Source organism: Suncus etruscus, chromosome 5, assembly GCF_024139225.1.
Source record: "Suncus etruscus isolate mSunEtr1 chromosome 5, mSunEtr1.pri.cur, whole genome shotgun sequence".
Taxonomy (NCBI): Eukaryota; Metazoa; Chordata; class Mammalia; order Eulipotyphla; family Soricidae; genus Suncus; species Suncus etruscus.
Window position 1 is genome coordinate 116,247,382 of NC_064852.1, and position 12,104 is coordinate 116,259,485.

A 12,104-nucleotide genomic window follows, 5' to 3' on the forward strand; every position below is an offset into this window, starting at 1 on the left:
TGGAGTCCCTTTCCCACTCGTCTGTCTCCGTATCTGTTATTTGTTCTGTGTGTGTCTTTCTTTGGTTGGCTATCTCTGTGCCTGTTTGTTCTTTGTGCACGCGCTCCCTCCAAGAAGAGTAACCCATATTTTTGACTGGTGTTCCCCGCAGGTCGAACACTTACACTCACCAACAGTGAATGAGAGTCCCTTTCTCCCTGCACCTTTGTCAGCACTGGTTGTTCTTGTTCTTTATGATGTGTGCTAGTATGAGATGGTACCTCGTTTTGATTTGCATCTCCCTGCTGATTAGTGATGTGGGGCATTTTTTCATGTGCCTTTTGGCCATCTGTATTTCTTCTTTGAGGAAATGTCTCGTCATTTCTTCATCCCACTTTTAGATGGAGTTAGATTTTTTTCTTGCTAAGTTCTATCAGTGCCTTGAACATTGTTTCTTTATCTAGTCATCTGTTCTTAGAAATTTGAGTTGTTTCAATATTTTGGCTATTATGAATAGTGTTGTAATGAACATAGGCATTGAACTATCTTTTTAGAATAAAGTTTTTGGGCCCTTAGAGCAAATACTAAGTGGAGTTGCTGAATGATTTAGAAGTTCATTTCCCAGTTTTTTTCTTTCCTTTCCTTCCTTCCTTCCTTCCTTCCTTCCTTCCTTCCTTCCTTCCTTCCTTCCTTCCTTCCTTCCTTCCTTCCTTCCTTCCTTCCTTCCTTCCTTCCTTCTTTCTTTTCTTTTCTTTATTTTTTTTTTTGTTTTTTGGTTTTTGGGCCACACCCGGCAGTGCTCAGGGGTTACTCCTGGCTGCCTTCCTTCCTTCCTTCCTTCCTTCCTTCCTTCCTTCCTTCCTTCCTTCCTTCCTTCCTTCCTTCCTTCCTTCTTTTCTTTTCTTTATTTTTTTTTTTTGTTTTTTGGTTTTTGGGCCACACCCGGCAGTGCTCAGGGGTTACTCCCGGCTGTCTGCTCAGAAATAGCTCCTGGCAGGCACGGGGGACCATATGGGACACCGGGATTCGAACCAACCACCTTTGGTCCTGGATCGGCTGCTTGCAAGGCAAACGCCTCTGTGCCATCTCTCCGGGCCCTTCTTTTCTTTTCTTTGTTTTTTCTTTTTTTGTTTGTTTTTGGTTTTGGGCCACACCTAGTGATGCTCAGGGGTTTCTCCTGGCTATGCACTCAGAAATTGCTCCTGGCTCAGAGGACCATATAGGACGCTGGGGATCAAACCGAGGTTTGTCCTGGGTCAGCTATGTGCAAGGCAAACACCCTACCAATGCACTATCACTCTGGTCCCCATTTCCCAGTTTTATAAGAAATTTCTACATACTGTTTTCCACAGAGGTCAGTCAGACCAGTGGACATTCCCAACAGTAGTGGATGAGATTTCCTTTTTCCCACATCCCCCATATCACAAATCTGGGTGCTTTTGCTCTCTGTGATGTGTGCTAGTATCACTGGTGTGAGATAATATCTCATTGTTATTCTGATTTATATTATTTTGATCACCCTCTTTTTCTAATGTTAAAATCACTAAAAAGAAATAGGAGTGAATCTGGGTGGTAACTCAAAGGGCCAGAGCTCATACTTTGCTTTCAGAAACCCCAAGTTTGATCTTGTGGTAGCTTGAGCACTAAACTTAGAGTAGCCCTGAAGCACATCTGGGCATAGACCCCAAACAAAAATAAATAAGTGACAAAATATTAGTGCTTTGTTTGAACACATTCATTTAATTTTTCCCTTTCTAGGAAAATACTACTACTTTCATTTGAATATAACAAGAAATGTGAAGCTGTTTTACTTTTAAGGAAATATATAGCTGTTGTATAAAAAACAAGCCATATCCAATTAATCATTTATAATACAATTATTTTGACAAAAACCTATAGATTGGGAAAAGCAAAATATTGAAAAATATTTCAGAAATTATAGACAGATAAAAGCCCAGCAGAAAGGGATAGGATTTGGAATGTGCGACTTTTCACTTTGAAGAGAACAAAGATATAACATGGAAAATGATTGCCACATTATTTGTGCTTGTGTATTTATACATACGTATGTAGGCATATATACACATGTTGTATTTAAACATCTTATATGTACATCTTATTGAATTTAACTGAATCATTATAAAATGTTCAAATTAATAAGCATGTTAAATTTCTTTTTGTTAACTTACCCACCATGTTCATTTTGTTGCAGTTGAAGAGAGCAAGGAAAAACACTTTCAAATGAGAGTATCTGGCGCACCTCAATTTTCAAACATTGAAAATGGTATGAAATGATGGTTTCAGTGTCTATCATTAAAAAAACTTTATATTTGATTTATTTTCTTAACTCTAAAATCTGCCTGGTCCTCTATAAAGGGTGGCTGTAGAGGGATTCAACTCTGTATTATTGCTTTTCAATATACATACAATGTAGCAATTATGTCACAACTATTCCTAGTTTTCCTTTCTTTTTTTTTTGAGGGGGGAACCTTTAACAACCACAGTGCTCAGGAGCTATTCCTGGCTCTGTGCTCAGGAGTTACCCCTAGTGGTACTCAGGGAACCATATGGATTGGGATTGCTGCATGCAAGGCAAGCACCTGCCTCCTTCAGCATCTCTCCAGCCCTCCTCCCTCCATCACCCCTTCTATTTCCTTCTCTTCCCTTTTTTCTTTCCCCGAATATCTTACATTGGTGGTTGCTTAACGACTTCGTTCATCAATATTCCTATTAAATCTTCACTGTAAAATGTAGTTATTTTGATTGATAACATTTCTACAAAAAATAATTTAACATGTCTCTAATACTGAAAATTACATTCATGGAGGAGAATAAAGTGTAATATGGAGGCAACGGGTTTGATCTCTGCACAGGAAGAAAATTGTGAATGAAGTATAAAAGCAATGAGACATTTTTAATTTCCCCACATCTTCATCTTCTGAATAAATGCAGTCACTGTATTTCCACTCAACAGCTGTGAAAGATCTGCGTATCGACTCCCTAGAAGAAGACTTTGAGAAAGAATTCTCGTTCCTGAACTCCCTCCTAAGTCCTGGATCTTCGAGTAACAGCGAATGTACCCAGGAGTGCCCGACTGCGGGTGGGAGCCCCAGCGCCAGTCTCAAACCCCAGGAGCTTTCTGTGGGGGCTGAGCCCCTTGGACATCCTCCAGGATTCCTCCCTTCACAACTCTTCGACCTTGGCCTCCGTGCTCCTGGAGCGTTCAGCAGTGAGTGTCTAGGAAACATTTGGATGCCTTGGCATTATTCTTGCCTTGTAAGCAACACCATATGGATGTTGATGTTAAAATCAACGAGATGCATTTTTCTTAATTAAAAATAAAATCTGGGGATAGAGTGATAGCACAGTGGTAGGGTGTTTGCCTTGCATGATTGCCAACCCAGGACGAACCTGGATTGGATCCCCAGCATCCCATATAGTACCCCGACCCTACCAGGAGCAATTTCTGAACACAGAGTCAGGAATAACCCATGAGTAATGCCTGGCATGATCCAACCCTCCCAATATAAAAATTTCTGAGGGAGGAGGCAGAGCAATAGCACAGTGGGTAGGGCACTTGCCTTGCATGTGGCTGACCTGTGTTAGGCCACCAGCATCCCATTTGGTCACCTGAGCTTGCTAGGAGTGATTCCTGAACATAGAGCCAGAAGAAACTCCTGAGCATTGCTAGGAGTGGTGGCCCAAAATCCAATAAAGAAATAAAATGTTAAGAAAGAAATAAATTCCGGGGTCTGGAGTACAGTGAGTAGCGCATTTGCTGTGCATACGACCAACCTGAGTTTGATTCCTGGCATCTCACATGGTCTTTTGAGCCTGCCAGGAATGATTCCAAGAGTAACTCGTGAGCACCGCCGGGTATGACCTTTCCCCTCCAAATAAATTCTTTTAATTGTGTCACTATGAGATGCATAGTTACCAGGTTGTTCCTGATAGAGTTTCAGTGTTCAATGTCCAATATCCATCCCTTCACCAGTGCACATTTTCCACCACCATTCTTGGGCCCTTGCATTGGGCCTATTCTCAGTTAAGCTGAGAATCACTATTGAGCCAGCACCTCTCCATCCCTCTTTGGAAAATGCAGGATACCTAACTCTAGTAGGAAACTGAATCTAAGTAATTTGAACAATTTCTTTTTTTTTGGGGGGGGGGTCATACCTGGCATTGCTCAGGGGTTACTTTTGGCTCTGTACTCAGAAATCGCCCCTGGCAGGCATGGGGGACCATATGGGATGCCAGGATTCGAACCACCATCCTTCTACAGACAAAGCCAATGTCCTACCTCCATGCTATCTCTCCGGCCCCTGAACAGATGTTTAAGTATAGACTTTGTATAACATGAGTCTAGAGGACTTAGATTTTTTTTTTTTGTGGTTTTTGGGTCACATCCAGCAGTGCTCAGGGGTTACTCCTGGCTTCATGCTCAGAAATTGCTCCTGGCAGGCACGGGGGACCATATGGGACGCCAGGATTCAAACCGATGACCTTCCACATGAAAGGCAAACGCCTTACCTCCATGCTATCTCTCCGGCCCCAGGACTTAGATATTTTTACCACTTCTTATTTTTCTCAGGCTTCTTGCTAGGCGATGATTCATGAATAATTCATTACTTCCCTTTCTGTAGGCTGGGCCTCCCAAGGGGGAATACAACTTCCTCTTTCCCACATTGATAACCAGCCAGTGCCTTCACAGAGTCCAAAGAAGATAACAAGATGTAAGTGATTTCTATTATTTGCCACCTGTTAGTAATTAGTTGGATTTAGATACATTTAGAAAAGGATTACTTTAAAAATTTTTTTTACCTCTTATTGAAAATGAAAATGATCCTGGCTCACATACAGTGATGCTAACCATACTGCTGCCTGCAGATTTGGTCCATGATGTAATTCCTTTGGAGGGCACAGGCAGAAAATAAACACACAGGCTGTCTTATGGGATTTCCAATCTGAGCCATTAAGGTTGATTTTTCTTTAACTTTCCAATGGAAAAGAAGGGACCTCTGGCTTGGTCCCTGGCACAAGATCTCCTGGCCACTGCCAGATGTGGTCCCAAACAAAAACAAAATGAAGTATAAAGACAGCTTTACACCCTTTGCCCAGATTCACCTGTTTATATTTTACTCCATTTGTTTTATGCAGGCGTGTGTGTGTGTGTGTGTGTGTGTGTGTGTGTGTGTGTGTGTGTGTGTGTGTGTATTTTGCTTGGATTTTTTAATCCTTGAGAGTAAATGACATATATCCTTACTCTTTACCTCTAAATACTTGTTCCCTAAGAACAGGTACATTTACTTGTATAACTGTAGTGTGATTGTAACTAATGAAAATTTAATGCAGTAATCTTCCCCACTTATCTGTGGTTTCACTTTCTGGGGTTTCAGTTACTTAAGGCCAGTCTTAAAATATTAATTCAATAAGGTATTTTGAGAGGTCCAATTCACATAACACTAGGTTACAGTCTATTGTTATAATTTTCCGACACTTTTGTTACAGTATATTGTTATAAGTTCTATCTCAGTATCAATTATTGATATTATCCTGTTATTGTGCCTGATTTCTAAAATAGATGCTCACAGCTGTGTATTTTTAGGAAAATACATAATGTATATTCATACACAGAGTTGATATTGGTAGTTTTAGGCTTCCACTGACAAGAAGTCTTGGAACTGTACTAATACTTCTTTATTTTTTGGTTTTTTGGACCACACCCGTTTGATGCTCAGGGGTTACTCCTGGCTAAGTGCTCAGAAATTGCCCCTGGCTTGAGGGGACCATATGGGATCCTGGGGGATCGAACTGTGGACCTTCCTTGGCTAGCGCTTGTAAGGCAGACACCCTACCTCTAGTGCCACCTCTCCGGCCCCACTAATACTTTTTTATACCTAATACTTTTCCAGAACTAACCACATACTTATTGTCTGCTTTTCTGTGTTGACCCAGCTAGTACCCTGCAGCAATTAGGAGTTACTCCTGGCTCTGCGCTCAGAAATCACTCCTGGCAGTCTCAGGGGACCATATGGGATGTTGGGATTCAAACCAGGGTTCGTCCTGTTTTGGCTTCATGCAAGGCAAACACCTTACCGCTGTGCTATCACTCTGGCCCCCCAGCTAACATTCTTTCTTACATTCTGCTGCTGTGGTTAAATAAATCTTATATTATATAATGATCTTGTATCCTATCCCGTTGCTAAGTCTCTTCAGCCTCAATTGGAAACATATTTTCAGATTTTCTTTGATGTTTGGGCAACACTATTAAGAGAATAGAGCCCCTCTGCCCATTTCTGATCTCCAGCAGAATGATCTTTTCAGTGCTTGCAGCAGATCCATCCGTCCATACCTGGACCACCACACAATGATAATCCTCTCATTTGAGAGCCCACACTGTTTCCCTTTCCCTGGTGATGCTAATTTTGACCACCAATTAAATTGGGGGGGGGGGGTTGAGCCACACCTGGTGGCTCTTAGGGTTTACTCCTGGGTCTGCACTCAGAAATTGCTCCTGGCAGGCTCAGGGGACCATATGGGATGCTGGGAATCAAAGTAGGGTCTGTCCTGGGTCAGCCACGTGCAAGTCAAATGCCCTACCGCTGTGCTATCTCTCTAGCCCCACCAATTAAATTTTCTCATGTTTTTCCTCCTATGAAGTTAGTTTTGATTTTCTCCTATAATTAAATTTCTGCACAAAAGGGCCAGTGAGATAGTGCTCGGGGCAAGGAACTGCTTTGCGTGCGGCTAACCTGAACTGGATCCCCAGCATTGCAAAGGGTCACCAGGTCACTTCCAGAGTAACTTCTGATAAAGAGGCAGTAGCAAGCCCTGAGCTCCACTGGATGTGGCCCAGACAACCACCCCAGTTTTTTCACAGATTCAGCATCTACGGTTGCTTTACTTGGTGCACCCTTTCCTGTTGTGGGTGCACAGTGATGACTTGAGAAGCCCCCCCCCCCCATCGTCCACATTTAAAAACTGGGATAAAACCTTAACATTATGTAGATCACCCTGACCTTACAGTTTAGTCATGTTACACTGATGCATCAAACATGGGGCTAACAGACCTCCAGAACTTTTCATCCTTCCAGTATGAAACTGAACCCTCATTTAAAGCAACTCCCCTTCTCCCCCCAAACCTTGTAACTACTATTTCTACTTTCTGACATTTTGTCAATTGCCTTAAATGTTTTTGATGCAAGAATCTACTTCAAAATGATAAAAGTTTACACTATAGAAGAATGTGTGATTTCCATGGGGCCGGGCGGTGGCGCTCGAGGTAAGGTGCCTGCCTTACCTGCGCTAGCCTAGGAGACGGACCGCGGTTCGATCCCCCGGCGTCCCATATGGTCCCCCAAGCCAGGAGCGACTTCTGAGCGCATAGCCAGGAGTAACCCCTGAGCGTCACCGGGTGTGGCCCAAAAACCAAAAAAAAAAAAAAAAAAAAAAAGAATGTGATTTCCAGAAGCTCAGGCTTTAATGTGTTTGTGTTTGTGTTTTTGTTTGTTTGAATAGCTCTCAACAATGGCAACCAAGACATGTCAGCCTGGTTCGATCTATTTGCAGACTTGGATCCACTTTCAAATCCAGATGCTATTGGGCACGCAGATGATGAACTCCTTAATGCTTGACTCAAGTTAGAATGTCCCTTCAATGGCCTTGAGACATCACTTTTGCAACATACTTGCCTTTGTGGAAAGGAGTTTCTATTTTAACCCATACACAAAAGCATCATGTTTGTGAATTTCACATTTATCATCCAATTTTAGACAGATGATAAGGACCATATTTGAATAGATTAAGTATCTCTTTAATATCTTGAATTTGTAGTTTTTGATATGTAGAAAATATTATAAACTATTGAGTCTAAACTGGGCAACAAGATTTATTTCCTAACAGCTAGGAATAATTCTGTTAAGGAGGAGGTGGGCTATTTCTTTGGAAACTCTTTTATGTGAAAGTTGCCTAGTTGAGTAAGAAATCTGTTTGTGGCTAAAAGATAGCACAAAAGTTAGGGTTTCCACTTAGGATGAGCTTGTTATGGAAAAATAGCATCAGAATCAGACTAGTTTGTCTTTAAAAAGGTAAAATTGGAAATTCATTTTGCTTTCATGCCATCACAGAGAAGCGTGGTGCTTGGTTTTTTGATGTTTGTTTTTTCACTTGGAAGCTAAAATGGAGTGTTTTCTTTCATACAAAATCATGGACATTCCTCAACTTCGTTATTGACTTTTTTGTAGGCCCATTCTCCATTAAAAAAAAGAGTGTGTGTGGGGGGGGACCTCTTCGCAGCTCATAAACCAAGAATGTCCAGGAACAGTGAATCTACGCTGCTGTTGAGGTGTCTTCATTCTGGTCCTCACACATTTCTCTGATAAAACGTTCCCTTCCTACAATGGCATCATTTAAGGCTGACTGCAAAGAAAACTGGAGCCTTTATAGCAAATCAAATCTCAGTGTTGGAAGGAAGCTCTTATGGAAATCAGTGCTTAGTTCCTGAAAAAATGTATATGCACAGCAAGTTTCAGCTCAGTTTTCCTGCCCATCCTTTAATTTGAGGCAGTCTGTCAGGTATTTTTTTTATCATCTTTTTGTCATTTCTTCTCTAGAAGGAAACATTTTAACTAACTTGTTTACAGGAGATTCCTATATGTTCCTAGTTCTAAACAGGACTATCAAAGAATTGCTTCATAATGAATGTCTAAGTCAATGTACATAGAAAAGATTGATAATTGAACCAGAGTAAGTAAAATGCAGTCCACCTCTCTTCAAGGGTAGTCTGGTACAACTATACTCTGATCTGACCAGAAGTGCTCCACAAAATGACTAATATGTCCATTTTTACAGGCTTAGAGAACTTCTCTTAGGGACAAATTTTTCACATACTTATTTATTACTGTTAGTTTTTAATGAGCTGTGATTTAAAATGCTCAGAAGCATTTAAAAACACTTTTTATTCAGCAAAATGTCCAAGCTCAAGCAGCAAGAGGCAGTACAGCAGGTAAGGGACTTGCCTTGCATATGGGCTAACCTGGGTTTGATACCTGGCACCAAATATGGTCCCCTGCCCCATCGGGAGTGACCTCTAAGCACAGAGCCAGGAATAATTCCTGAGAACAGCCCCCATGTGGCCCCATCTCCAATTTTACAAGGGTGTATTACTGTTACTCTGTTAAGATGCAATCACCAGTACTATGATTACAAACCATAGTATAATTTTATACTTAGAGTGAGTCTGCGCTCTCAAATTTTGAGCTCCGCAAAACATACTAACTTTGCCCCATTTCCCACACACTAGTTTTGCCACTAGTGCATTTGTTCAAAAACATTTGTATGTCTCCCTTGCAGGTGTGTAAAGTAGTCATGATTTCTAGGATAAACATTGACTGCTCATTGCAGAGGAAAATCTCTTTCCAAGTCTCAATTCCAGCCTATGAATATAAAAGGATACTGCCCTCCATTTTATAAAAGCAAAAGTTCTCAAAGAAAAAATACAAAGGAATACAAAATTACAAAGAAATACAAGGAAATTTTAATTTTTCAGTTCTTAGTTTTTTTTTTTTTTCTCCTTTAGCACAAAATGTGGTTGTCCATTTAACCTAAACACAATGTTATCTGCAGTGGCAAGTCCGGTTCTAACTTCAGCAAGTCTTACAACCCCATTTCGAAAAGCAACTTGAAAATGTTATTAAAATCAAGGTAACCGTACATAATTTTTCAAGATGTTATTTGAAGCTTAGCCATTAACTGGGAGGCACCAAAAAGGAAATCTGACTATAATTAACAAAAACCATTAATCCAGAAAACCAAACCCGTATTCAGAGGCAGTGAAGGAGGAATAGAAGAAACACCACCGAGATGATCAGGTGCTATTTGATTAAATCAGCGATTCAATAGGAGGCAGAGATAGGCCGAGAAAACCCTTTCTAAATAAGTGGATTTTTAAATTGCTAAATGGTAATAAATACAGATATACTTTGTTAATACCAGATAAAAATTTGTTTAGCTTTAGGAAAGTCCCAGAACAACTAAAATTTGCCTAATCTTTCTAAAACTACTTGACAAAGAGAGCAAGAATATCATAATAGATCAGTGTAATTTCATATTTAAAAAAAAATCTTTTAATTGTAAAACAGTTCTAGTAAGATGAAAAAATGTTGTATTAAAAAAACACATTTCAGTATTTGTGCAATGAAAAAATATTTTCAACTATGTTTATTTCACGTATGTATCTATTGGCTATTTAGAAATATAGAGATCTTATAGCATAAGAATAAGCGTTGATGCATTCTATTTTTCTGAACCTCTTTTAATAAAGGTTGCTAGATGACATAAAGCAAAGTTTATTTCCTAAAATATTTAGTACAAATCTAATTATTGTATCCTTCAAAAACTAAGATTAATCTCAGCAATAGGAAGTATGGACTGAATTAATCTTATACCACATAATGAAAATAAAACTAGGGCAATTAATATCTTATAAAACTTATGCTGATTTACTTCATATAAGAGACAAAGATATAGGAAATAAAAAAGGTGTGTTATATACTTTAATAAAATACAAACTATCAAGTATCAAGTTTTTGAGCTTAGAAACAATAGCCAAAGAAATAAAAAAATTCTTGATTTGTTGAAGGCAGGAATAAAAGGAATGTCCAACTTTATTCAGTAGTTTTGTCTATCATAACATTGTACAACATTGCATTTCCTTACCTTGAACAATGAGGCAGCTAACCCCAGGATCTTGGGATACATACACTAGGAAGGAATTGCAAATATTAAAACATCAGCTAATTCAGAGGTCAGGGATATATAGCTCAGTGGGCTCGAGCGCGTGTATACAGGAGGCCCAGGCTCAATTCCTGGCACTGTTTGATTCCACAAGTACCACTGGGAGTGACTCCAAGCACTGACCTGGGAGTAGCTCTCAGCACCACTGGTATGTCCCGAAAACAAAAATGAACAAATTCAGTATTTCTGTATGCATTTGAAACGTATAATAGATGTTTATAGAACAGTATGGAAGAAAAATGTTATTCAAAGGGGTTACATTCGTAAGCCCAGCACAAAGTATCTTCCATCTTTTTATGCTACTTTAAATGTTTAATAAAAACTGTCTTTGACATTTTCAAATCAAGATGTGGCTGTTCACTCAGCTGTGTAAATAAACATCCAGTGGACAGAGTAAATACAAGAAGGAAATAAATGGTATCAATAGATAGTATTTTGAGGTATATGTTTTTACATGTAAAAGTTGTTTCTTTTCTCCATTTCCATGTAATTTTATCTTGGGGCCAGAGTGATTGGACTGTGGGGAGGGCACTTTCCTTGTACTCTGCTGACTTGGGTTCAATCTCTGACATCCCATATGGTCCTCAGAGTTCACCAGGAGTGCGAAGCCAGGGTAAGCCTTGAGCACTACTAGGTGTGGTCCAGAAATAAAAGCAAAAGCAAAGTAATTCTGTCTCATTTATAAATCTGTCAAATACTAAAAGTATAAGAAAAAATCATAACATTACAGTTCAGGAATAACCACCATTGTTAACATTATATATTATTGTAGTGCCTTTGGGCTCATGAATTAAATTGTGCTTCAAGTAATTTTGTTTTGTATTCTCTGTCTGAAATGGGAATCTCAAGTATTATTAAAATAAAAAAATTTACTCTTGTAATTTTTTACCTCAAAAAGGTTGAAAACACACAACCAAGACTCATTGAAATTACTTTCTGCCTCTCTGAAAGAATGTTATAACCAGTCTAAATAAACTATTTCTTTTGGATTTTTGTAGTAAAGAAACATTAAAACTTGGAGGACTTAAGGAATTATATCACTAAACTTGTCAGGAATGACATAGACCAACTTACTATCTCTTGGTCCTCTGAACCAATCAATCTGCCAGCAGTCAAAGCCATGAAGAGGCCATGAAGAGAACAGTCCCAGTCTATGAGACACCTGTATCTGGTCTGTGTCACTCCTACAGAAGCAACAACAAAGTTTGGTGCTTATGTTTGACTGCTGAGTTGAGCATGGTTCTAAAAACAGTTTACCACTCCCCAGGTGTATGACTATGAGCTACTTAATTTAATTTATTTTACCTTAAGATATCAAAATAGCAGTACTT

The 12,104-nt window shown here is 39.5% G+C and overlaps 1 protein-coding gene across 1 annotated transcript in view; it reads left to right on the forward strand.

Annotated features, from left to right (window-relative positions):
- Nucleotides 1-7,963, forward strand: part of ICA1L (islet cell autoantigen 1 like) — a 44,283-nt gene extending 36,320 nt beyond the window's left edge. Inside the window, exons 10-13 of the mRNA XM_049773261.1 lie at nt 2,192-2,263; nt 2,954-3,208; nt 4,623-4,712; nt 7,498-7,963. Coding sequence (XP_049629218.1) covers nt 2,192-2,263; nt 2,954-3,208; nt 4,623-4,712; nt 7,498-7,613 — 533 coding nt within the window. The 3' untranslated portion in view covers nt 7,614-7,963. The remainder of the gene's footprint in view (nt 1-2,191; nt 2,264-2,953; nt 3,209-4,622; nt 4,713-7,497) is intronic.
- Nucleotides 7,964-12,104: the final 4,141 nt, after the last annotated feature.